The sequence below is a fragment of the Balaenoptera ricei genome, chromosome 6, assembly GCF_028023285.1.
Source record: "Balaenoptera ricei isolate mBalRic1 chromosome 6, mBalRic1.hap2, whole genome shotgun sequence".
Taxonomy (NCBI): Eukaryota; Metazoa; Chordata; class Mammalia; order Artiodactyla; family Balaenopteridae; genus Balaenoptera; species Balaenoptera ricei.
Window position 1 is genome coordinate 115,282,713 of NC_082644.1, and position 26,718 is coordinate 115,309,430.

Sequence of the window (26,718 nt, forward strand, 5' to 3'; positions counted from 1 at the left end):
AGCTTGCCAGGCCAGGTTTGAGGGAATCTCAGGGGCTTGATTCATTCAAAAACCTCTTACTAAGCACTTATTAGGTGCCAGGTACTGCTGAAGGCCCTAGGGACATAAACAGTGAACAAAACAGAAATTACTGCCTTCAAGGGGCTTATAGTCTGGCAGCAGGAAGGAGACAGACAAAATAAGGCAAAACCACACAGATGGTGGTAAGTGCTGTGGAGGAAAAAGGAACAGGGAAGGAGGCAGGCAGTGTCTGGGTTGGGGGCGCCTGAGGGAAAGATGACCAGGGAAGGTGTTAATGGGAAGGTGACATCTGAGCAAACAGCTGAAGGGGGTGAGAGAGTGACCCACACAGACGCCTGGGGGAAGAGCAGTCCAGGCACGAGGAACAGTCAGTGCAAAGGCCCTGAGGTGGGAATGTGCCTGACATGTTTAAGAAGGCACGAGGAGGGGCTTCCCTGGTGGCGCAGTGGTTAAGAATCCGCCTGCCAATGCAGGGGACACGGGTTCGAGCCCTGGTCTGGGAAGATCCCACATGCCGCGGAGCAACTAAGCCCGTGCACCACGACTACTGAGCCTGCACTCTAGAGCTCACGAGCCACAACTACCGAAGTCCGCGCGCCTAGAGCCCGTGCTCCGCAACAAAAGAAGCCACCGCAATGAGAAGCCCACGCACCGCAACAAAGAGTAGCCCCCACTCGCCGCAACTAGAGAAAGCCCGCGCGCAGCAACAAAGACCCAAAGCAGCCAAAAATAAATATAAGTAAATAAATTTACTAAAAAAATTAAAAAAAAAGAAGGCACGAGGAGGCTACAGGCCAAAAAGCCACCCCAGGAACAGCAAAGGCCCACTGCAGCGCTGCCAAGAGCCCTAAAGGGTGACCAGGATCCTGAAAGTTGAGCACCGCTTGACACCAGCCATGACCTCGATGGACTGTGGCCCCGGGGGCAGGGACAGGGCCTGTGTGGGAAACGTGGATCTCTGCATACATTCCCCAACTCCCCAGGTGCAGTGAGCCAGAAAGAGGAAGAGTGTGAAAAACTTACGACAAATGAGCATCTCTGACGAAAAATCATAAAGAAGATGCTCATTAAGAACACACAGGACTGTGCATCCGCCCCCCCACCCCAACCCCCGCTTGCCCCGCTAACGTGGCTGAAGATGTGCTGAGAACTGAAATGTAAAGATGATGGCACCAAGCCCAAAGAGGACACAGTCCAGAGCCCTGGACTCTGGGCTCCCAAGCCGAGTGGCTTGTTCCACCTGCAAAGGGGCAGGAGGAGACAATGGCTGAAGGAAGGAGGGAGCTCGGAGCCAGTCTGGCTAAGGTGGGGTGAGGAACTGCAGGGCCACTGTCTTCGTGTCTGTCCAAGAATTGTTTCTGTAATTGAACTTGAAATTGAAAAATGAGAAAAGGGTGTGAGGTTAGAAGAGCTGGTCAAAAGCAAAGGGATTTGAATGCCCATCTGCCTGATTCAAGGCCTGAGCCCACACTCACCCTCCCGGCAGGACCGGGCGCCCCTTGGTAAGAGATGAAGATGGCCTCCCTAGCCTGGGGTTTCAGGGCTTGAGTCCCCAGCTCCATGCTGCCAGGGATAGGTAATTACAGAGACTGGGTTTTCAGGGGAGTTTTGTTTTTAGCTTTAAGATACACAATTAGATGTCCAAATTCCAGAGAGTCAGGGCGAGCCCTCTCCACCCACCACAGCCCGCTGGCAGAATTCGGCTCTTTCTGGGTTGTCCTGAAATAGAGCAGAGCATCCTACCAGGCTGGTGTCTCCCTCGGAGCTCCCCTGGCCCCAGATCCCGACCAGGGCCTCTATGATGCATCCACAAAGCCTCACTGTGGACGCCGGCTCGGTGCCGGGCCCACGTGGGTGTGGGGACACAACGGGAGCAGACCTCCTCAGGAGCCCCCGGCTGAGTGGGGAGACAGACTCACACAAAAAGCAACTGACAACTGCCGCCAGCCTCCAAGGAAGTGGAAGGGGCTGCGAGGAAGCGGAACAGACTGGGGCCCTGACTTGGTCGGGGCAGTGACGCCATAGCTGGGACCTCTAGGCTGCGGCTGGCTGGGCGAAGACGCGGGGAGATGGTCCAGGTGGTGGGAAGAGCCCAGGAAGACCCAGAAGGAAGGAGGTGGCCCTCAGGAAGAGGCGAGAGAAGGCCGGGGGGAAGGGGATAATCAGGCAGGTGAGGGTAGGGCTGCATGAGTGACCCGGAGGCCCACCACCGGGAGCCTGGACTTCATCTGTGAAAGGGTGACACTGCCCACCGCGTGGGGCTGTCGCATGACCCTGCGGTGCCGTGTCCAGCTCCTTTCTCCACTGCTCACCCAGAGAGGCGATGCAGAGAACTCCACCGGCACGAGGGGTGTGTAGCCACATCTTTCTAGCACCTGCCCTACCATGTGTCAGTGACCAAGAAAGGCAGCTGGCCACCATCGGGGCCCCACACAGATGGCACCTATCTGCCACCACTGCCTCCCCAGAGCTCAAGACAGAGCTGCACAGAGCGGGACCCTCGCTCTAGAACACTCGCTCCTGCCTCCCAGGTTCATCTTTAATTAATCAACAGTAAAACTCAGTCCTGTTCATTGAGCTTGTTCTACAGGACATGTGTTTTATATACATGAGCAACTACCACAAGCCTAGGAGATATGTGCCATTATCATTCCCATTTTACAGATGAAGAAACTGAGGTCCAGAGAAGGGCAGAACAAGCCCAAGCAAGGTTGGACAGAAAAATAGGGTTGTATGCTGACCCAAGGCCATGCCTTCACCTCTTCCCCATGTTGGTTCCCTTCAGAAGCAGGAAGGTAAGTGGATACCTGGGAGGAGGGAATGCTTCTTCCCAGGGCCCCAACAACTCAAGATGCCTCAAAGGCTGTGAAGGGCAGCAGACCAGGTTGAAGTGAGCCACCATCCTCGGCCTCTCAGATGGGGAAGTTTGGGACTCCCAGCAAAAGGCCACCCCAGAGTCCGGGTTCCGTGTTTCCCCGAGGGTGGCTCACTGCCACATCCCTAGCACCTGGCCCAGACCAGCCTCACTGCCCAGGAAATGCAGCAAGATCTCAGAGCGTTAGCACCCCCCAGTCTCCATCACGCAGATGATGAGGGGTCAATTCCATGGGAGCCACCTCCTGGCCACAGGCTGCCCACGGCCCGCAGGGTCCTCATAGACAGGGGCCATCTGGGGCCCCTCCCCGGAGTCGGAGTGAAGGCACAGCCAGCAGTGGTCTCAGAGCAGGAAGTTGAGAGAAGGGAAACCGGGGTATCAGTGGGGAGCCATGGAAGGGCTCCAGCCTGACCCACCCTCAGTCCCTCACCTCCCAAGCAGCCTGGCTGCAAGTACTCGTCTGCACATCCGTCTGGTCACCACCGTATACCCAGCACAGAGCCTGCCTGGCAGGGGGCAGCTCAACTGTGGCCACTATCTACGGATGGGGGTGGTGAGGCCTGGGAGGACAGAGCTTCTCAGACTCAAGTCAACACTGAAAATTCCTTGGCTTGTCACAAATGAAGATTCCCAGGCCCTGCCAGAACTAGACTCTATTATGGCAGGGTTTCTCAACCTCAGCACTACTGACATTTTAAGCCGTTCTGCTTTTTGGGGGGGTGTCCTGTGCATCACAGGATGTTTGGCAGCATCTGGCCAGTAGCACAACTCCAGTTGTGACAACCAAAAATGTCTCCAGATATTGCCAACTGTCCGGGGGCAAAGTCACCCCTGGTTGAGAACCACTGCTGCAGGCCTTGGACTGGACTTTTTTTTTTTTTTTTTTTTTTTTTTTTTTTTTTTTTTTTTATTGAGGGTATAGCAGTGTTCTTTTTTTTTTTGGCTGTGTTGGGTCTTCGTTTCTGTGAGGGCTTTCTCTAGTTTCTGTGAGGGCAAGTGGGGGCCACTCTTCATCGCGGTGCGCGGGCCTCTCACTATCGCAGCCTCTCTTGTTGCGGAGCACAGGCTCCAGACGCGCAGGCTCAGTAATTGTGGCTCACGGGCCTAGTTGCTCCGCGGCATGTGGGATCTTCCCAGACCAGGGCTCGAACCCGTGTCCCCTGCATTAGCAGGCAGATTCTCAACCACTGCGCCACCAGGGAAGCCCTGGACTGGACTTTTTAAACCAGCTCCCAGGTGATTCTGAGGCAGGAGCTGGGCACCTGGCTAAGCGAGGGCATATCCATGAGAACTGAGTGGGACCCCAGGGGCTCCCAGCCCCACTGCCCTCCTGTGTTCCTGAAAGGGCTGGTCCCCGGATTCCTCCCCTTCTGCCCCCAGGATGAGAGATAACCAGAGCAAGGCCCCATCGCATGAATCCCTCCCCGCTGGGCCGGCAGTCACAACGTCCAGCCTGCACCTCCTCAGCCACACCCACTCCGTGATCTCCCCGACCTTGGTCCTTGGCCGGGGTTCTGGAAGAGCGAGCAGTCACAGTGATGCAATCAAGGTTCCCGGCTGATGAAACCCAGCCCAGGCTGGGTCTCGTCCAGGAAAGGCGAGAGTCTAATAAGGAAACAATTTAAATCGACAACATCTGCCTGTGCTTCCCTGAAGAGAAGAGAGTACAGCCGCCTGAGAGAAGAGAGTACAGCCGCCTGGGGAGGGGCCCACCCTGGGGACCAGGCAAGGCATCTGTCCAGGGGCTGCAGGGCGGTAGAGCCTCCATTCCAGTGACGTGGCCAACGTGGCCGCCCAGCAGCATCTGGCTCCTGCCAGGAATTCAGGGCTGCATGCAGGGGAAGCAGCTTGTTGCAGTTCTGACACAGCCAGCCCCTCCTCCTGTGACACGATGAGGCAGCAAGAAGTTCCTAGAAGTCAAGCCACTCAGGCTTGGTGGAGAGGCATCAGTATTAGGAGTAAGGACTCCGGAGTCAGAGGCACCTGGGTTCTACTCCTGCTACTCACCAGCCCGGTAACCTGGAACCGCATCAAAAAACCCAAAGTGGGCAGATGCTGGCTTCCCCATTTTACAGACACAGGCACGCTGCCTCCCTGGTTCTGCCTTCGCAGAGGTGCCTGGACCCAGAGGCAGGCTCTGCAGGCAGCTCGAGCTTCCCTATCACCCAGGTGAATGTGTGGGCATGCTATTCTCAACTGATGCACAACCCAAGAGGAGAGCAGGCCATTGAAAGGAATCCAAAGTAAACTGCTGGCTTTGACCAAGTGCTGGTCCAAACCCAGGCACCTGGGTGAAGGTGCCCCCATCACCAAATGTGGCCCAGCCTGGCTCCTGTTTCCCAGGTACCCTTCTGTGTGCCAGGTGCTGCTCAAGCATGTACCCTCTGCAGACACGATCAGCACCCACTTCACAGATGAGCAAATGGACACTCAGGGAGTCCGCAGGTCACTCAAGAGGTGAGAGGTGAACTGCACCTCCAAGCCCTACCTCAGGAGCACCCCCCCCCCTCCACCGCCCTGCAGGACCGCTGGGAAGATGCTCTAAGATAGAAAAGCTGTTCTCAGGGGACAGCAGCAGCCGTCAATGTCCCTGCGCTTTGTGGGCTGACCCTTCACGAGTCTCAATACCAGGGAAGAGGCGGCCTTGAGACCAGTCTTATCCTAAAGGAGGGGTGGTCATGAGGTCAAAGTGTACGGTCAGTGGGGCAGGGCACTGGACCAAACTCGTCAAGACCTGCTGGTGTTGGGGACCAAGCCTGGTCAATCCAGGGTCGAAGGGAGAGTGGGGAAATGTTCCTATAAAAGTCCATAATGTCAGCTTCCTGCCTCCTGGGCATTTCCTACTTACTGGGCACTGAACTGAGAGCTCTCCCTGCCTGACCTCCTGGAGTCCACACCCCAAGCCTGGGAGGTAGCTACCATCATCCCCACGTCACAGGCAGGGAAACTGAGATTCAGAGCAGAGAAGCCACCGACCCCAGGTCTGGCTTGGAGAAGGCCGTGATCTGATCTGAACCCATAGCTGTCTGACCTCAGAATCTTAAACTGGGCCCAGGCCCTCGAAATTCAAAGCAAGGAGCCGCAGCTGGGCTATAGTAGCAATGTTCCCTCCTCCGTTCCAGAACCCACGACTGTAAAACACGGAGCTGTGGGGTTGGCTGTGCACAGGGAGTTTCCCTTCCTGAGCCCCTGAGATCCCCAGTGGGACCACTCACTCACAAGACAAGGGTACAGGAGGCAGATAGGCTGGGGACCAAGGCCAGGATCTGCCACTCACTGGACACGACCTCTCTGGGCCTCAGTCACTGCCCTACCCTGTCTCACGGGTTTGCTAAAAGGCCTAATGAGAGAACAGGGCCTGGCACATACCCAGAGGACACTCACACTGAAAGGGGGATATGGCCGCTACCATCGAAAGTAACTCTGAGACAGATGGTCCAACAGGAAGCCAGGGCCCTGATGGAGGCCCCACTTCCCCACCCCAGGACCATGGATCAGGACATTTCCCCAGACCTTGAACCTGGCTGGGACGTCCTGGGAGGTGGACGGGCAGGTAGCCCAGGCAAGCTCAGGCCGCTCCTGGCTGACTCACGCCTGGGTGGTGTTTGAATCACCCAAGGAAGGGAAGAAACGGGAGGGAGGTATCCCCATCCCCGGAGCCCAGTTCCTTGAATAGCTGGCCTCAAGTGAGTCACAGGGATGTCCCTGTCCTCTGAGCCCCTACCCAACCCCATAGCCTTTCCTGAAAGCACCCTCCCCACAACGACTGCAGACAAATTACTTCCTCTTCTGGACATGGGTCTTATTAATGGTGAAAATGGAAGGAGGCGTCCATGTCCCAGAGCGCAGGGGTCCTGGAGGCAGGGCCTTTGTTTCACTCACTGCTGCTTCCCATGTCCTAAGGATGGCACCTGATACATGGGAGGTGCTCAGTAAGTCTCTGATGACTAAATTAGTGATATTCACAGCGCTGCTCCCAATAAGGGCCACCCTAGATCTTCTTCCACTGATATTTCCACCTCCAGGAAAGGGGCCTCCAGCTGTGGTCAGGTCATGTTCTCCAGCTCTCTGTAGTCACTGAGGGGTCAGAGGTCATCACCATCTCTGGATCTGCCCCCAGGTGTTCCCACTGCTCCACACCGCATTCCCCACGGCTCCTTGGACTTCTGAGGTGACCGAGGAATAATCAGGGACCACTCAGCCAGAGTCACGTCTCCTCACAAAACCAGCACAGACTAAGACCTGCTTTGCTGGCCATCCTCAGCAGCTCTCTGAGATTCCAACCACAAGACAAAGGGCTTGGGGTCAGGTGGGACCAGGAGGCCTGGACTCACCAATCTCCACCTCCTCCCCAGACAGCTGATTCCCCTGCAGACTCATGGACTGACCTTGGGCTAATCACTGCCCCTGTCATTCACTTAGTCCACACACATTAACTGAGCACTTACTACGAGCCAGGCCTGAGTGGGACACTGGGAAACAAACCTGGGCCTTGGTCTTGTCTGCATCCAAAAGGGGCATGGCCATTCTCACCCAGGTCCATGTGATTCCTCTTTAGCCGACAGAAAACCCTTAGGAGGTGCTGGAGCCCTGGGTCAGGCCTTCTCTTGCATTCAGGGAGAGTACCCAGTCAAAGGCCCATCCCCATAGACAGCAGTCAGGGCCAGAGCAGGCAGGAGTGGCTGATGCCACCCCTCCCCCACCGTGCTCAGCACTGCTTGGAGAGCTGATGTGTCTAATGGTCTCCCCTGGCTCATGGGCCCAAGGTCAGGGGCCATGGCTGTCTCAGCCAATGCTGGACCCAGTGCCCAGTGCAGGGCCAGGGCAGCAGCCTGGCTCTAATCACAAATGTTTGCTGAATGGGTGAAACATAGGAAGAGAGAAGAGAAACAATTAAGGGGAGAGCAGGAGGAAGGTGAACCTTTCCTTCCTGCTCCCACCCCTGGATCCTCTCCAATGATTGCCCTGCATTAATACCAACCACTGCCAGCCTTTCCTGAGCACTTACTCTGTGCCGGGGGCTATGCTGGGCACCTAACGGGGGCGTTGGGGCAGGGGAGTGGTAACCCACTTAATCCAAGCACCAAGAAGGAGCTTATCACCCCATTTCACAGAAGAGGAAAGTGAGGCTCAGAGAGATCCGGTGGTCTGGCAGCCTTGGGAGCCTGCCCTCCTTCTGAACTGCCAAGCCCCACACCCAGCAGCCCCTGCCAGGGTTTGCAAGAGGCAGAGGAAAATCCCCAGCCAGAGAAGACTGCTGGCAACTGCTGAGTTAAGGCTCATAAGTGATGCTTATTGGGTAGGGATGGTTCAGGTTGCCCTGCCAGAAAGAGTCTGGAAAGACCTGAGGACCTCCTCCAGGGTCTCAGGTGCCCAGCACGATCAAAGGTGTGGGTGTCTCAAGGCCTTTCTCACACAGACACGTGCACACGTCAGTGCACAGCTGGCTGGCTCTCAGAGCAGTCCTGTGTAACCAGCCTCCTAGAAGCAGGACTTTACAGGTCCCAGAAGTCCCCTCCAGACATGACCGCCACCCCAATAAAGACAACATCATCCTGACTCGTATCAGGATGGGTTTTTTTAATCAGAATGCTTTTGAACTTTATATAAACGGCACCGCACAGCATGCTCTTGTGTCTGGCTTCCTTCCCTCGAGGTTGTTTGCGACACTGTCCTTGTTGTGAGTAGCACCGGCTGCTGCGCAGCAGGCTCGAGTTTTGTTTTTAATCATTCCATGATGACAGAGGTGGGAAACCGCTCCTCTCAGCTGACAGCCGCCTCCCCTCCTACAATGTGGAGTCCCAAGTGGTCAACCCCATGGCTGCCCTCGGGGGTTCTAAACTACAACTCTGACTCTGATTCACACCCCTTTGTGGGTCCCTGGTCAGAGAAGTCCAAGCCCCTCCCCGTGGCCTCCCCCGACTCCGAGCCCCCAGGCCACTAGCTCTTCCCTGCTCAGCACTCTTGCCCTTGCCTCCCTCTGCCCTGTGCTGCTCTTCTCTCCCCTCCACCCCAACCTACTCACCCATTGTCCCTGGGACGGAGCCCAGCATCCATTCCTGGGCGGGGCACTGCGGGGCGGGGCACTGCGGGGCGGGGCTGGAACCCCGGGAAGCTGCACGGGGGCCCCACACACAGAAGGTGCTCAGGAACTTGTCCCTGGGGGTCAGGGAGCCGCAGGTGTGCTGCCTCTGTGTGTCTGAAGAGAGTCCAGCACTCGCGCAGAGGAAGTGGTGGGAAGTAAGGGCGCCTTGCGTGCAAAAAGGGCGCAGACTTCTGCCTTCCCCAGCGCCCTCCCCAGCACGTTTAGTCTGGTTTCAGCTGCCGGGTGCCGGGCCCTGTGTGAGCAGGTCGCCCTGATCTAGGGAGCCCTCCCGCCCCCACATGGGCACCCGCACCCCACTTGATGGAGGAGCAAGCCCAGGCTGAGAGGACAAGGCTGTTGGCCACGGTCACAGAGCCAGTGAGTAGCTGCCGAGGTGCCTCCCGGGGCAGGCACCAGCCTCCGCCGCCTCCCCATCCCCCAGGAGCATCCCCACTCCACACACAGGGGCCACGCGACACAACCCATCGGTGCGGCCAGCTGCCTCTCAATCGCAGCCTCTGAGCCCAAGGCAGTGCCCAGCTGCATGGTATGCAGGAGAGGGCTGCTCCTGACACGCGCTGATACCTCCCGCACCAGGGTGGGGAGGGACTGGGCCCAAGCAGCTGGCGGTGACTGGCACTTGGTCCAGCACCATCAGCGCCCACACTGGTTCAGGGCCAAGGGAGAAAAGTTCCAGCCCTGTGCCAGCGCCAACCCTCGGCAGGAAGCCCCAGGAGTAAGATGCAACAAAGGCCACTCCTGCCCACGGTCTGGGGCAGGAGCTAAGACGCATGGCCCACAGGGGTGTACAAGGCCAAAAGAGGCCAGGGAAGGCCTCCCAGAGGAGGTGGCTCTCGGGCTGAGCAGGAATTCAGCAAGGTGAAGAAGCGGGGGCAGGGAGCTTGAGGACAAGGCAACTGCAGAAGCAAACAACTAGAAAAGTCAGGTGTGGTAAAAGTCAGGGAGCACCAGGGGCCTGCCACCCACCGAGGGCCCCTGGCTTTCTCCCCTGCTCCCCCGTCCCCCAGCAGAGTCTGCCCTCTGCCTCACGTGGGGGGCGGTCTTCTGCTTGCCAGAGTGGGTCCCAGAACTGGCTGTGCAGAGGGCCCCTTCCCGCAGGCAGAAGCCCCCTACACCCTAGTCCCGCCCCACCCCGGGAGCACTCCAGCTCTCACTGGCTCGGAGCCAAGCACCCCAAGACAGGGCAGGTTCAAGCCAACAGAGGCAAGAAAGTGCACAGGCCCCACTGGGGACCCTGAGCTCCAGCGTGAGGCCCAGCTCCTTAGACACTAGGTGTGCTCCTCACCTGCTTCCCACCCCTCCGGAAGTAGCCTCTCCCCACAGCACCCCTAGAATCATGAGACAGAGACAGCACCCCAGTCAGTCCTGGCCCACAGGGAAGTTCCAGCTGCCACAGAAGGGCAACTGAGGTGCGCCATCCAGCCCACCACCTTGACTCAGCCAGGGGTGGAAGGATGGGCGGCCGAGCTGGACGTTTGACAGGCATTATCTCACTTGGTCCTCCCAAGAACACTGCGAGGCAGACACCAGCAGCCCCTGAGGCTTAGAGACTGAGTCCCTTGCCCAAGGTCAAACAGGCGACAAGAGGCAGAGGACAGGAATGTCCTCCCCAGGCCTGTGCAGGGCAAGCCATCAGCCTGAACAAACAGGCGGCACGTCCTCCATCGGGGCTCCTTCCTCCCAACTGCGGGCTGGCCACTCCCAGTTGACATCTGGGCAGATGGGGGGGTGGGTGGTTCCAGGCCTGCATTTGAGAGCCATTCCAAGCCCAGGCCACCAAAAGAAGCTCACAGCAGAGACCGAGGGTTTGCAACGACAGTCCTAAGCAGACACCAAGGCCAGGCACAGGCTGGGCAGCTTCAGGCCTCACCAAGGCCACCAACGGCACAGTGTGACCTCGTGGAGAGCCAGAAGGCCCAAGGGTGATAGACCTCAGGTCACAGAGCACATCTGAGGCCCTGGGGGCAGGTCTGGTAGCCCCAGAACCCAAAGCACTTGCCAGGCCAAGTGGATAATGAAGAGAGACAGCCCTCGCCCCAAATTAGTTCCAGGTCTCGTTCTAAGCAAATCTGATGTCTCTCCCCTGCTCAAACCTTTCCGTGGCTATCTGATGAGATGAGGATAAATCTATATTGGTTGCCATGGGTGCTATACTGCTCCTCCCAGCAGCGGGCAAGTGACCGCAAGGTCACCACACAGCAGTCACCAGACTCCACATACTGAGTCCCCAGGCTCGCGAGGCCCGTGAGCAGACATGCTAGCAGCTATCATGAGGTCCAGGCAGGGCTTCGTGAATGCAAGTCAGGACTTCCAGGTAGTGAACAAGCAGAGTTCAAAGGCACTCGGGGCCCTCCGACACACGGTGTGGTTGCTACTAAGAACCCCTGGCCAGAGTAGCTCCCAGAACAGAGATCAAAGTGAGGAACAGGCCTCGGGGAACAGCCCTGGCTCCACAGGGCCAGATCACCTCGGGTCAGGGCTCTGCCACAGCCAGGCTGGCAGGCAGGTGGCAGGCGCCGCCAGGGTGGCACCTGCCAATGGTGTGGCCAGCTGGCGGCAAAGGCTGGGCTCAAGGAGCAGACACCAAGGCCACGCACAGGCTGACCCCAAGGGAGCCCGCAGCTGGCCTGGTGCCACAGCCTGGCTGCCATGGGTGGTCTCTGCAGCCTGCCAGCAAGACATCTCTCCACAAGCACCCGCCTCCTCAGGCCCCAGCTTGTGCACAGAAGGCCTTCCACAAGGGCCCCGGGGACCAGGCTGGCCCGAGTAAATGAGGGAGGCAGACCACCGTCAGGGATCCAAGGGCATGCAGGGGGTCAGCAGGAGCCCAGAGCAGGCAGCCCACGGAGGAGGTAGCGCAAAGCCCCTCGGGCCAGATGCTGCCACGTGACACCGTTGCTCGATCTTCTGATTTAAAAGATTTTTGTTTATGCTGTCAGAAACTCTTAGAGCACTGTATAGGGCAACAAAACCCCAGCCGCATTTGGCCACCGTGCACTCTCTGAACTTCCATCTTCCAGCACCTACTAAGTGCTGGGTGTGGTGCCAGGAACTTGAAGACAAGGAAACCCACCTGCCGGCTCTACCCGCCCACCTTCTCTCCAGTGTGCCCACTCTTCTCCCTCTGCCTGCCACGGCCCAGCCAGGCCACAACTCCAACTTCCCTTACTGAGTACCGGTCAGGCACCCTGGCATCTTCTCCACCTGGCAGCCAAGAGCCAGCATCCAGGCACACTGCCCCCCTGCCCCTCGGCTGGACCCCCAAAGCCAGGAACTGTCCAGCCCAGCTACCCCCATCTTCATTTACTGCAGCCAGCCCCGTGCCACCCCTCTCCATTCCCCAACCATGCCAGCCCCTTGCCTAGATCACTGACCAAGTGCCTTCCAGCTGGGGACCTCTGCGTGACCTCTTCCCAAACTCACGGAGCTTATGCTTTCAGGATGGGGCACATCACTGTGATAGGGAGGGCTTTCCCTTCGGCCCACAAGGCTCCCATGAAGGGTCACTTCCTCAGGGAAGCCCTTCCTCTGTGATGCCCGCAGGCATACTGCCCCCACCCCATGGGGAGCTCCATGGGAGCAAGGCTGTCTGGTCCCGGTCACCTCTGAAAGCCCAGGACCAAGAGGGTGCTCGGTAAATGTGGAAAAGGGACCTGTGCCTGCCAGCCTCCTCCCCCTCCTGCTCCTCCCCCCTCCCGACTCGGTCTCCAGAGCTCCTGATCTGTGAAGGGAAGTGGATGTCCTGCCTGCCTTAGGGTCCCACTGCACCTCCACATCCCTGCACCCTTGGGCCCAAGAGACAGAACTGTGTGTCCATCTCCACATGACCCTCCCTCCACATTAAGATGTGCATGAGAGCAGGCCTCGCAGGGCAGCAGATTCAAGTGGCAGCTGCAGCCTTTTCCAAGGAGGGAGGGAGAGGGCCTCGGGGAAGCAGAGGCCCAGCCAAGCCTGTGGTGTGTGTGTGCAAAGACCTGGCCTCCCCAGGCCCGGGCACAGGGCCTCCAGCTGCAGAGCTGACCTGTCCAAGGTCTTCTTCATGCCCCCCACAAATCCCAAACATCCCTCGGAGGTCTCCCGTCCTGGCCTGCTCAAGGCCAGGCCCACAGAGAGAAGTCAGTACCTGTATTGTGAGCAGGCATGCCCTCTTTCAAAAGGATGCCCAAATAAAAACCCCACCGAAGAGATAGTTGAGAATTCAAAGTTGCCAAAAAGAAAGGACGGGTGGGAGCCTGCCCAAGTCACACAGTCTGCTTCTTAGACAGCCTGGCACCCAAGTGCAGAGCAGGAAGAGCCATCGGAGGGGCCCCTCTTCTCTTTCTGACCCAGCCTGCCCCTTCGTGCAAAGAGGGATACTGCAGAGGGGACAGAAGTCAGGGCCAACCAGAGCCCATCCGGCTGTGCCATTAGCTCCTCCTATGAAGTGACCCTGAACAAGTGACTTCTCTGTCCCCAGCCTCAGTTTCCCCATCCATTGGCCTAGGAGGCTCACCCTGCCTGTCTCCTCCAGAGAGGACTTGCTGTTAGGTAAATCAACGCCTCCCTCTCGCTCCCTCCCACCACCAGCCACGTGCATGGGGCAGGCCACAGGACCAGTGCCAGCTCGGCACAGAGACCTCTCAGGATGTTTGGGATTCCTCCTGCCTGAAAGACAGATTGGCTCAAGGCTGGAAGCCTGTGCCCAGCCTGCCCTAGGGAGACCACAGCCTGGTCCACTGCTTCCCGACTCACCAGACTTGGCTGGGACGCATCCCTCCTGGGACCCCTAGGAAAGCCTCCCAGATGCCATTTGGATGCGTCTGCTGGAAGGCCTCTAGGCAGAGATGTTGGCAAATGCCCATTGTGCCCCAGTGCCAGCCTGTGCCTGGCACCAAGTCCACAGCAGTGGACTTCAGCCCCACCCCCACCTGTGGCCCCAGGGCCCCTTTTCCTCAGATCTCACAGGATCTAGCCCAGTGCCTTGAAATGATCCAAATCTGGATTTCCCTGTACCACCCAACCCACTAAAAAGAACCTCCTTCAAAAGTCTGAGGACATGACATGAGGCTGTAGCTACTTCAAGCCCTCTGCCACCAAGGCAAGGCAGGGCCTTGGAGCCGGACCTGCCCACATTTAAATCACAGCTCTGCCACTCCCTCGCTGAGTGACACGGGTCCATCACTTTAGGTCTCTTGACCCCAATTTCCTCATCAGCTCACGGGGTGGTTCAAGGACTCAGCTGATCATGCATTCGAGGTGCTCAGCAGGTCCCTGGCATCTAGTAATGCACAGTCAAAGGCAGCTTAAACCCTAATGATAAAATGGTTATTTTCCCAATTGCATTTCTAGCCAGGTGACCTCTCCGGATGGCCGAGAGGATGAACAGACACAGCATGTGCAAAAACACTCAGCACGGCACCTGGCACGTAGCACTGAACATGGTAGCTGTGAGGATTACGGTTCATAAGGAGGCCTCAGAAAGATGAGGCTGGGGAACAGTGCAATGTACCACCTGTTCTACCTGCTCAAATTGGGTCAGGCTGGAGCTGTGTACCCAGCTGTTGCCATGGCACCCAACACACAGGGAAACACTCTAGCTAGGAGGGTGGCTGCTGCAGGAGTGGAGCCTCGGGCCTGCTTTGCTCAGACACCACCCATGCTGCCACCACCCCCACATCCTGGGACATGTCAGGGGTCTCTGGGGTTACGGACAGTGTGCTAATAAACTAAGCAGGTCTCGTCACCCCTGACCCTACCCCACCTCGAAAACAATAGGGCCTTGGCCCTCTGGAGAGGTGGGCTGTGAAGAGGGGCTCCCAGGCTGCAGACCAGGGTGTGTGGGATGGGAGTGGAAGGGTAGGAACCCAGGAACCCCCATCTCCTGGGCAAAAGCCAAAGCAGCTCCAAAGCAGCCTCAGGTCCCAACGTGTCTGTTCCCTCCAGCCACACATGCCCAGCAGCAAACAGGTACCCAGAGCCCACTAAGTGCCCAGTTGTGTGGGGTTCAATGTCAGCTCTTCCCTCCTCATGCCACTCAGGTTTCATCCAGGATGAGGGCTGGGAAAGCCTGTTTAGGCAGGCTCAGCCGGGTTCAGGGAATCCATGGCCCCTTGCCAAGAGGGAAGAAGGGGAGAGAGAGGTGAAATCCAGACACTGTGGGCTGAGACCTGGAACTTTCCAGACTTTCCCGGATGAGGGGGCAGGTTTAGGGCAATTGAAATGCTGACAGGTAGGGTGACAGTGGCCCCAGGGCCTGGGAAGCCAGCTGAGACCTCAGCCTGGGGCTGAATACTAATTCTTCAGTAGGATCCAAGACCCTGTCCCCAGCCCTCAGGTCAGATGTAGGCCCTCTGCTGGCTCCACCTGGTCCCCCCAAGACCTAGGAGGGGCTGGGGCCTGGGCCCCTCTACCATAGTAACAACAGCTGCTGCAACAATCTGCCTGGCCAGACATGGTATATACAGTACCCATTCCCCATCACAACTCTAGGGGTGGGTATGACTTCTCCCATTTCACAGAAGAAGAAACTAAGGCTCAAAGGCAGAACAGGCTAAAAGCGCATCCTGAGTTTGAATCTGGGCTCTGCTGTATTAACGCAGAGAAATCAATCCCTCTTTGAGCCTCTGAGCCACCTCTATAAAATGGGAATAACAATACTACAGGCCTCCCCCAACCTCCACTCTGCTCCATGGCATAGTCAACAGGTTAAGTGAGAGGTGCTAGTGAAACAGGGAGCAAAGCACCAATAATTGCTGGTTCTTGGAATCAGAGAGTTTAGGTAACTTGCCCTAGGTCACCCGGCCACTCACTGGCTGACCCCAGGCCCTAGCTCTGAGCACCACAGCCCTTTCCCAGAAAGGCTGGGCTACTCTGTGGGTGGCCATGGGATCACAGGCTTCCCAGGCAACGAGGACAGCCTCCCACCCCCACAGCAAAGGGCAGCCCTCGTCTGAATTCCTCAGATAAGCAGCTCCCAGCCTGAGCGGACCCAAGTGCACAGAAAAGGCACCCCACCCTGTCCCACACTGGAGATTCCTAAATCTGGGTTAGGCTGTATGCCTCCTCTCCCTCCTCCCAGCAGAACATTCGACCACCAGATTCATCCAACAGGTCTCCAAACAGGCCAAGTTCAGTTGACAACTGCCTCCTTCGAGGTCCCTGGCAAGCCACTTACTCCCTCTTTCTGGGCCTCAGTTTCTCCATCCGTAACAGGCACCCCATCTCAGAACTGTGAGGCAGCTCCAGCTAACTGGGCCCACAAGGAGGCCTGAGGAGCAAAGGGACAGACCAAGGAAGGGAGCCAGTGGGTCACAGGCACTGGGCCAGGCCCTGCACCGCATTCTCTCTGCTGAAACTTCTTCACAACTCTGACAGAGAGACCTGTATTGGGCCCACAAAGTGGCCAAGCTAGGACTCAAACTCCCATCTGTCACACTCCAGGACTATGTGACCCCAGATGGGCCCAGGCAGTGGGCGCAGCTTGGGAACTCAGCCGCCCTCAGCAATGAGCCGGGCAGCTGGACCTGCAGGATGGGGAAGAACACAAAAACTAAACTTGACCGAGCCTCTTTCTTTCAGAGAGGGCAGCAGCCTCCTTGACAAGGGCATTTGCAATGCAAAGCAGCCCAGCTCCAGCCAGAAGAGGGCAGTGACTCAGAGGGGGCTGGGCAGGCCAAAATCCAGCCACCACCCTCCAGCCAGACCAGGAGTGCCTGGGGCTGGACCTTCCCAGGAGCCAGGGAGTGCCAGGGAACCTGTGGCTGGCCCGGGCTCTAAATCATATGACAGCCCGAGTGGCCAGCTGGGTGCAAGATGCCCTGGAACACTCCTCCCCTTCTCAGCCCTTCGAGCCCAAACCCCGCTGGGCTCTTCATACTAGTCTGCAGAATGGGCCTACTGTGGGCTGTGTGTGCAAGGCCCCACAAGGGGGCTGAAACAACAGACCCCCAGGTATCTGGCTGGTCACCTGCAGATGGGTGCCCAGCACCCTGCCAGCTTCCTCAGGCCCAGACCTCCCAGATCACTCAGTCCTGCCTTGTGCAAACCTGCCCCAGACACACATAATCTCCAGGACTCTCTGGACCCCAAGAGGCACTTCCACACTCGCCAAGTGGCTAGATCTGGCTCATTATCCCCCTTCCCTGCAGGCAGGCCTGCCGCAGCTCCTACCTTGACGACAAGCTGACAAAATCCCCGCCATCCAGCAGCCGGACCTTGCAGAAGAGGACCCCGTTCACGAAGGGGACCGCAGTCAGCTCCTCCAGGGTGAAAGTGGTTTGGAATTTGAATTTCTTCTTCTTCATCAAAAAAGCCATGAGCGAGTTCCCTGAGTCTGAAGCCCCGAAGGCCAAAAAAAGGGGGGGAGCCAGAAATCCCCAGGATTCCTTTCCCTACACCACACCCCCTCCTCAAAACACCAGAGCCGGATCCCGCCCAGATGGTGGCTGAGGCGGCAGAGCGGATGGGGATCTGAGTCCGGAGGGCCCTGGTCTGAACTATCAGTCCAGTTCGCAGGCCGGTTGGCTTCACCCTCGGGGAGCTGGGGCTTGGAGGGGTTCGGAGTGGCCGGGGGCTTCACCGGCATGTAAACACTGGGGCATGGCCCAGGAGTCAAGGGAAGGGGTGGCGGGCGGCGCGCGAGCGGCAGCGCTGGCGGACAGCATCCCGAGCCGCGGTCCCTAGGGAGCTCACGCCGCGCGACTGGGCGCAGCGGGCGGACCGGTGAGACTGAGGGCGATGGGCGGCCCGGTGAGGCCGAGGGCGGCCCCGCCCCCGCCCCGCTGGCGACCGGGGGTAGGCGCCCACGCCGTGCCCACGCTCCCGCTCCTGGGTGCCAGGCAGCCGCGCAGGTAAGTCCGGGGAGGCTGAGGGCACCCCCAGGGGGCGGCCGGGAGCTCTGGGGGCCTCTCCGGGCTGGGAACGTCCAGCCACTGCCCCCTCCCGGCGGGCACCGGGCCGGGCTCCAGGCAGCAGGAGAGCCGCCTCCTCCTCGGTCTTGGGTCCCGCTCCGCGGGCTCCGGCGGAGCTGAGGCGCCCTTCCGGCCTGCCGGTGGCGCCCACCTCACCCGCCTCACCCGCCGCCTCTGGCCAGCACCCCCGCAAGCAGCAGCGCCGCCGCCTGCGATCCCGACGCCACCGCCCGCCAGACGCTGCGCGGCCCAGCTCGGAGAAAGCCGAGGCCCAGCGCGGCCGCCCGCGGAGCCGCCGCTGAGCGCGGGAGGGGCGGGGCGCCAGGGGCTCAGCCCGCCCACGATTGGGCGGCCCGGCGGGGCGGGCGCGGAGCTCGATTGGCGGACGGCGGCGTGGGGCGGGACTCTCGGGAGGCCGAGGCAGCTTGAGGCGTTCGGATTGGTGCGTCGCCCATCTGGGCCCGCCTCCTCGGTCGGGGCGGAGCGGAGGGAAAAGGCTAGGGGCCCTGGGGAGGCAGTGGGAGGTCGCGGGGCGGAAAGCCGGGGCCGGCGGGCCGGCAAGGCGGAGGGCGCGAGCAAAAGAAAAGGAGAAACAATGACGAGAAGAAACAATATGAGCACTATGGCTGAAGTGGCCCTCCAGTGTCCTCCCAGATTTGAGTTCGTTGACGACTAGATCAGGCCCGGAAGGTAGCGAGTCCCATTTTTCAGAAAACACACCCAAGAGAGGTGGCCGGAACTAGACCATGCAGGTGTTTGGCTTCGAATCTCTATTTCTCAGCACTGAGGAGGGAAGTGCCTGTAAAGGCTTCGCCAGGGCTTGAGTTAAAGCAGTTCATCACACAACCTGTGATAGAACCAGCTTCTCCCTTTCCAAGCTTCTATCAAAGCCTTTTGTTGTTGATTAGCTTCTTACCTAGTTATGGCTGGTCTCCCTGACTGCATTAACTGCCCTGGACACAGAGACCAATTCAGGAACTTTTTACTTCCCAGGCTTTCAACATATTGCAGTTCATTGATTCAGTCCCCAAATGTTTAGGTGCCCCTGAGCCAGGCTCGGATTTAGGAGTGAGACTGGTGGGCCTGCCATCTCCAACCTCGCCAAGCTCAAGATCAGGTGGAGAAGCAGACAGGGACACAGGCAGAGACAAATCTGGTGGATGAGGACTGTAATGGGGGACTTAACAGGGAGCTCAGTGGAGGCAGGGGTGGAGGGGAGGGGGACTCAGAGAGAATGCCTCACAAAGTTATCCAAGCCACTGGCAGGATGCATACAGGCAGGGTCCAGGCAGAGGGAGCCTCAAGAGGCCTGGCGGCCAGAGAGTGCAACGCCCACAGAAAGCTGTGAGTACCTCCATGCTCCTGCACTGTGGCTCTTTGAGAGATGCAGGAGGCGGGAGGTATGGCTGGAAGGCCTGTAATGGCTGGATCTTGCAGAGTCTTGTAGATAGAGGAAGGAGGGGAGCTACGCACACGTTTTGAGCGGGAGAGTGACCCAGACAGATTTGCTTTTTGTTAGAAGAAGCTTGCTCTGACTACAGGTAGTGTGGAAGAGAGAAGATGGGAAACAGGGGTGAGAGGCCTGTTGTGGTGATCCAGGCCAGAGATGATGACAGTGGAACCACAGCACTGCAGGAAAACTGGAGTCCGAGAGGCATTTGAGAGACAGAATCAAGTGCACCTGGGGATGAGTTAGGTTGGGACATGTATCTGAGGACTCAGATTTCTGATTCCTTCCTGATTCCCAGCCATAAAATGGGTGGCAACCTGTACTTCTCTCCAGTTTGTCCCATAATTTGAAAAACACAGTTAGCCAGATAGGAGAAGAATGATAATAGCAGCTCCCAGTACTTTTATGTATCCCCATGTACAGCCAGGGAGGTTGAGGCCTGGAGAGTTTAAATTACTTGATTAGGGTCCTGACCCTGGAGCACAGGCATTAGAGTGCTAAGCTGTGCTGCTCACACTGGGGTAGGGGTGGTGGTTCTCACTAATCCTGGCTGGACCTGCTCCACAGGGGAAAGGCCTGCGGCTATCTGACCCCAGAAGGGGATTTCAGAGGAGGGAGCCAGCCAAGGATGTCCCAAGGCCCGGCTGACTTCTCAGCTGTGACCGTGAGTAACCCCAGGCCTCTCCAACAGGAAGCAGAGTGGGCCTGGCTGCCAGACTTAGCTCGGGTGGGGTATTTATCTCTCTGAGCCTCTGGGCTGGGAACCCAGGAAGTTTCCCTTCCCTCATTTCCCAGGTGGGTCCTGGTTAAGGGAGAGAGCTAGGTGCCAGGACAGGATGCCGCATTTGGGGTGAGACAAACCTGAGTTAGGATCCTGGTTCTGCTGCATATTGGTAGTATGGCCTTGGTTCGAAACACCAAGGCTCAGGGACTCCAAACCGAGAGGGGGTTCAGTATGGTCTGGCTAGGATTGCTTGCCCTGGAGCCAACAGAACTGGGTCTGAAATCTGGCTGACACAACACCGACCACCTGTGTCACACACACTTTGGGTATAGTTTTGCATGCATAGGAAGGAATCTTGAAGGAGACACCCTAAACTTTCCCATCTCTGAGCCACAATTTCTTCATCTATAAATTAGGAATAAGAATATCAACCTTTGGGACTTCCCTGGTGGTCCAGGGGTAAAGAATCCACCTTCCAATGCAGGGGGCAGGGGTTCGATCCCTGGTCAGGAAACTAAGATCCCACATGCCGCGGGGCAACTAAGCCCTGGTGCCACAACTACTGAGCTTACGCTCCACAACTAGAACCCACGTGCCGCAAACTACAGGGCCCATGCACTCTGGACCCCACCTGCCACAACTAGAGAAAGAATAAAAACCCACACACCACAACTAGAGAGAAGTCCACGCCACAACTAGAGATAAGTCCGCGCCGCAACGAAGACCCCGCGTGCTGCAACGAAGGCCCGATGCAGCCAAAAAAATAAAGAAAATAAAGAAAGAAAATAAATAAAGAAAATAAATAAATATTAAAAAAAAAAAAAAAGAATATCAAACTTTCCAGAAGAGGCTGTGCCTGCAAAAGGCTCAGGCCTGGAGGGACATGGGAATCTGAGCGAGTTAGTCAGCAGGGAGCTCCAGGCTGGCACTTCCTTACTTCTCCAGTCCCCTAAATTCCCAAGCATAGCCTGTCCTTCCTCCCTGAGGCCCTGACCGGACATATGAGGTAAACCAGTACCTAACAAGATAATTCAGACAAGTAAGTCGTCTGGAAAAGGAATCCCAGGAGAATTTGAGAGAGGATGATCAGATTGGGAGTCCTGATTTAGATGATCAAGGAAGGCCTCTGCAAGGCGTTATCTCAGCCCAGACCTACATAAGAAGGGGGCCCCAAGCACAGGAAGCTCTGGGAGCAGAGGCAGGAGCTGGCATGTTTCCAGGACTCTGTGTGCCTGGAGGGGAGTGTGTGGAGGGAGGAGAGAGAGGCGTGGAGTCAGGCGGGAGCCGGCTCACGTGGGCCCTCTGGGCCTGGGAGGAGTTTAGATTTTAGTCTAAGCCCAAAAGGACACCATGGGAGGATGTAAGCAGGTTGGTGACAAGGTCCAAAATACCTTTACGAAAGTTCTTTCCAGTTTGAAAGTTGTTTCCGGTTCTTTCCCTTCTTTGGAGAACGGATCGATCGTCAGCAGGCGAGAACAGAGGCAGGCAGACAGGTGAGGAGGCTATTACAGCCATTCCAACGGGAAACTGGTGGCTCAGACCACGGTGGAGCCAGAACAATGGGAAGAGAGAGGGAACACCTGTTGAGAAGTGACAATAGTCACCCACTAGAACTTTTTGAATATTCCCAGGATTTTGAATTTGACTGAATGGTACCAGGTTCTCCTAGTCAGGAGGTAAGTGAGCTGAAGCATTGGAATAGGAGTGAGGCAGGAGTAGAGGGGAATGGAAGAACTGCGTGGGACATCAGCCTGTAGAACAGAATCACAGCTGGAGAAAGTGGGGGTACCCTTAGAGAATCCTTACCTTTATCTGGCCCTAGACAAACTCTTGTGATGCTATCTTCTTCTCTCTCGTTACAGCATGAGCTTCACAGGATCAGACACCTCACCCATGGTGTCCCCACATCCAGTTCATGGCCTGTCACATGATAGCCAGTCAATAAATGGTTGTCCAAGGGATGGATGCATATATATCATGCATATGCATATATCCATACATATGTGTGGATGTATATATGAATGGATGGATGTGTGGATGGATGGATGGGTGGATGGATGGATGACTGTAGACTTAACCTTGTCACCTCCTATTTTAAAACTCCTTGGTGCTGCCAATAACTATCAAAATTCAATATGCACAAGTCCATTTAAAGTAAGTTACCCAATAGCAATACTCACACATGCGTACAAAGTTACATGTGCAAGATGGCCCTGCACCATTATATATTATACGAAAATATTGGCAGCAGCCTGATGTCTGACAGTAGGAAGAGGGGGTCTTTGAGGGGAAGGACTGTGTTTTGTGCCTTGCTCCATCCTCAGCACCTGGGACAATACCCAGTACCCAATAGGGTTAAATAAATACATATTTGTGGAATGAAGGGAAGCATCATCAGTGAGATGCTGTCCAGCTGTTGAGAAGGATGCTGGAGATGTGTGTGGCAAGGCGGGAGATGTCCACCCTATCGTGGCAAAGCAATCACAGACAGTATATAAAGGATGAGCTTATTTTTGTCAAGAAAAATAGATCTATTTATGTGTGCATAGAAGAGAATCTTGAAGGATACACTAAATTGTTACCAGAGGCTTTCAACTAAGGAGAGGGTTTGGGGGGAAATGTTTATTATTTTAATGAATATTCTGGGATATTGTTTGGTTTTTGTAATATGATAGATTTATTTTATGATTTAATAATATATAATTATAAGGATATTATTAACAAAAGGCCTTCCATGCTTGTCCAACACCCTCTGGATAAAGTAAAAGTTTCTTTTCTTTTTTCTTTCTTTTTTTTTTTTTTTTTAGGTAAGAAGTGGATTTCTTTAGAGAGGTACACATTCCATAGACAGAATGCGGTCCATCTCAAAAGGTGAGAACGGCCTTGGGAGAAACACACTTCACAGACAGAGTTGGGCCATCTCAGAAGGCGAGAGCAAGTCAAAGGTTCTTAGAGAAAAAAAAAAAAAAAGGTTCTTAGCCAGGCATTCAGTCCCCTTTGGAATCAACTGCTCAGCCTCTCCCTGCCTGCCCTGCTCGGACCCCTGCCGCCCTGCTCAAAGGTCCTGGCCTTGTCCTCTTGCCCACCTGGTGACACCTACTAAGTGTCAGGCTTCAGCTCAAGCATCCTCTCCCACCCCATTCCCCCACATCAGGCACAGTGCTCACTCCCTGCTCTGTGCCCCCAAGTTACCAACCATCTGTGTGCGGAGAAATGAGGGCTTGGCCTTCTGTTTTCTGTCACAATAACTGGTGTGTACTTGGCATTCATTGGAAGGGAGGTGGGAGGGTGGGAGGAAAAAAGGGAAGAAAGGAAGAGAAAATGAAAGGAAGAAAGAAAGGGGAAATCGAGGTTGGGATGGAAAATGCCACTTGCCCAAACCACCCTGAGGGCAGGCAGCTACCCAGCTGGCCTGCTCTCTCAGTCACCTGACAGCCAGCACAGAGTGCCACGTCAAGCCGTTTTCCCAGCGCTGCTTGCCACAGGCAGTCAGTGCTGATTCAATGGTGACTCGGCTCCAATTATTTGCAGAACTGGAATGGCAGCTGAGCCACCCCAGCAGCTGACCAAGGGCGTATCGATTTGTGCTAGGCTCCTTGCTAATATCTGAGCCAGTCACACATGAAGATAAAGGCTCCAAAGAACTCACCCACGGTGATCTGTCCTGCTTAAACCTCCCACGGCCAAGTCCACAAGTCTCCCCATTGATCAGCCAACTCTGCCCTTTCCAACCCAAGCCTGACCATCACTCGTGGAGAGCAGTCATGGTTCAGAACATGAGATCTGGAGTCAGGCAGCCCGGGTTCCAGCCCAAGGATTACTGAGTCAAAGGGTATTTACATATTTACTGTTGAGAGATGCTGCCAAACTGCCTTCCAAAAAGTTGGACCCATTTATACTCCCACCAGCAGTGTAAGACAGTGCCCTTTCCCATACTTTCTCCATCTTTACCAATCTGTTTCAAAACAAAACAAAACAAAACACCCTCTACTACCATGCTTGCATTTCTTGCACTAGCATCTTTTCATCTTTTTTTGGCAGTTTGAATTTCTGTATATTGCCTGGCCATATCCTTTGTCCATTTTTAAATATTTGAGTTGTCATCTTTTTGTTATTTATTTGTAGTAGCTTATTACATATTTGGATATCAACCTCTGTTGTAAATGTTAAAGTATTACTTCCACTTAATCAGTGGTCACTGGACTTTGTTTATGGTGTCTATTTGCCTCACAGCAGCTCTTACCAAACCCCAGCTAAGAGATAGGAATCCACCTACTTCAGTGGAGAGAGCACTGGATTGGGAGTCAGGAACCTGGGTTTTGAGTTCTACGTCTGTCATTGATTCACTGTGTGACTTTGAACCAGTCCCTGACCTCTCTTTCACTATCTGCTAAATAAGAGCATTGATTTGAGTGGTCTCTGTAGAACTGTCCACCTCCATGGTCTAGACAAGCACTATTAATAGAACTTTCTGCAATGATGGAAATGTTCCATCTCTGCACTGTTCAATATGGTAACCACTAGCCACATGTGGCTATTGAGCACTTAAAAATGTGACTAGTGTGACTGAGAAACTGAATTTTAAACTCCATTGAATTTAAATTAAAAACTTAGATAGCCACAGTTGGCTAATGACTACCGTATTACACAGTGCAAGTCTGGATGGTCTAGATCCCCCACCTCTGAGTATGCTGTGATACAGTTTAATTAAGGCAGCAATGGAGAGTCCCTGTGTGACTTGGGGAAGGTCATTCAACCTCTCTGAGCCTCAGTTTTCCCATCTGTCCAGTGGGGCCAGAGCAGTCCCTATCTCCTGGGGTTGTTGGCCAGATTTGATTAGTGAGTGTGTGAAGGCCAAGGCCCAATGCCTGACCCGACACTGTGTAAAATCAGGCCAGATTCCCAGGTTGAAACATGAGAGTGTGTTTACACCATTTTCATTGTGTCCAGAGGCCCATGGGTGGCTTTCCCCAGAGCTGCTCGTTTTCCCCTACAGCTTCAAGGCCAGACTTATTTTCTTAAACCAGGGCTTCGGCTCCAGCATGCCTTCAGCCCAGGATTCCAGATCGCTGATGGGCCAAAGTCCAAACTTCAGCCTGTGTTCCCACCTCTGAGCGCTGGCCCTACCCTTGCAGTATTGTCATTAATACAACCTGCAGGTCAGCCCAGCCACCTCACCACCCTCCCCCTCTGTCTGTTGCCTACCGCGGCCTTCCAAGGTCTGCCAAGCACTTCATTCATTCATTTTTCATTCACAGATGTTTATCACGCCATCTGCTCTGGGACTGGGGCTGTAGTGGCAGGCATGTAGATGTGGCCCAAGTGATGAGAGCTGTGATACACCTGAGGTCAGGAGGAGCTCAGGGAGAAGTGAGGACACAGAAGAGGCCTGGCCTGGTGTGTGTGGTCAGGGCAGACTTTCCTGAGGAAGTAGCGTGTAAGCCTGAGCCTGAGCAATGGATAGAAGTCAGCCAGGAGAGAGGGGAGTTGGTGGAGAGGAAAGACTAAGCTGAGAGAATGTAGGAGCCCAGGATCTGTGGGGGGTGAGGGCAGGCCTAGAAAGGTAGGCAGGCCCCATCCTACAGGAGGGCCTTGCAGGCCATGTTAATGAGGTTGTGCTTTATGCTAAAGGTAAAGGGGAGCCATGGAAGGTTTTAGAGAGAGGATGATGTGATTATTCCAGGCCAGCTCCCTACATGGCCTGTAAGATTCAGGAATTTTGGGAATCCCCTGGCAGCCTAGTGGTTAGGACTTGGTGCTCTCACTGCCAGGGGCCCGGGTTCAATCCCTGGTCAGGGAATTAGGATCCCACAAGCAGCGTGGCCAAAAAAAAAAGGGAATTTAGCCTCTAACTTTCCCTTCTCTGCCTGCCACCTGTATCTCAAGGTACATCATGAACACACAGTTCTCGGGACCTTCCTTTTGTTTAAAGCAACCTGGGTTCAAATCCCGGCCCTAAAAAAACGAAAAGAAAAAAAAAAAAAAATCCCAGCCCTATCGCTTCAAGCAAGTTATCAACCTCTTTCAGTGTCCTCACCCATAAAATGGAGATAATGACACCTTTGCACAGTGATACAAGTTATGAGGGGAAAGTGTATGGCACAGAGCCACTCTGGAAATAGAGTCCAGTTGAATTCCTTCTGTGCAAAGTCAAATGAAAGCCATGGAGGGGGCCTCTGAGGGTTTCCTGAAAGGGCAGGCAGAAGTCCCATTTCTGGGAAGTGTCACTGTGTCCCTGTTGGCCTCGACCAGGGTAGAGGGAGGGATTTGGCCTGAGGCCTTTCTCAGGCAGCCTGACCGTGTGCTAGGCGACCTCAAAGGGGACCTCCAGAGCTAGACTTGGTCTTCTGAACCTTTTCAGACCCCCACTCAGCAGACCAGGAGTCGGCAGGTGGACCCTGAACTTACCTAACTGGTCAGGAGTCCGACACCTTTCACCCAGTGATCAGGGCTGTGTTTACTAAGAGGAAGTGTTCCCAGGTCACCTCCCTAGCTCTTAGGCATTCACACAGCCCTTTAGCCCTTGCTGAGCTCTGCTTATTTTATGATTTCTTAGTCACAGTGCCTGGTGTTACTGTCAGCAACAGCTATTTTTTTTAAATTGAAGTATAGTTGATTTACAATGTTGTGTTAATTTCTGTTGTACAGCAAATG

At 55.6% G+C, this 26,718-nt stretch overlaps 2 protein-coding genes and 1 long non-coding RNA gene across 4 annotated transcripts in view; 1 reads left to right on the plus strand and 2 right to left on the minus strand.

Moving 5' to 3' along the window:
* EEIG1 (estrogen-induced osteoclastogenesis regulator 1) overlaps positions 1-18,177 on the minus strand; it is a 36,948-nt gene extending 18,771 nt beyond the window's left edge. Inside the window, exon 1 of the mRNA XM_059925710.1 lies at positions 17,151-18,177. Coding sequence (XP_059781693.1) covers positions 17,151-17,296 — 146 coding nt within the window. The 5' untranslated portion in view covers positions 17,297-18,177. The remainder of the gene's footprint in view (positions 1-17,150) is intronic.
* The window catches only part of DPM2 (dolichyl-phosphate mannosyltransferase subunit 2, regulatory), a 56,182-nt gene that overhangs the window by 23,749 nt on the left and 5,715 nt on the right, over positions 1-26,718 (minus strand). The gene's annotated exons all lie outside the window — the stretch shown is intronic.
* LOC132367398 (uncharacterized) lies at positions 17,444-24,648 on the plus strand. 2 transcript variants are annotated; one of them, XR_009503774.1, is made up of 4 exons: positions 17,444-17,830; positions 19,908-20,004; positions 22,872-22,935; positions 23,596-24,648. It is a non-coding gene; the product is annotated as an uncharacterized LOC132367398 (long non-coding RNA). The 2 variants fall into 2 exon arrangements; XR_009503775.1 differs by lacking the exons at positions 17,444-17,830; positions 19,908-20,004 and adding an exon at positions 20,915-21,557.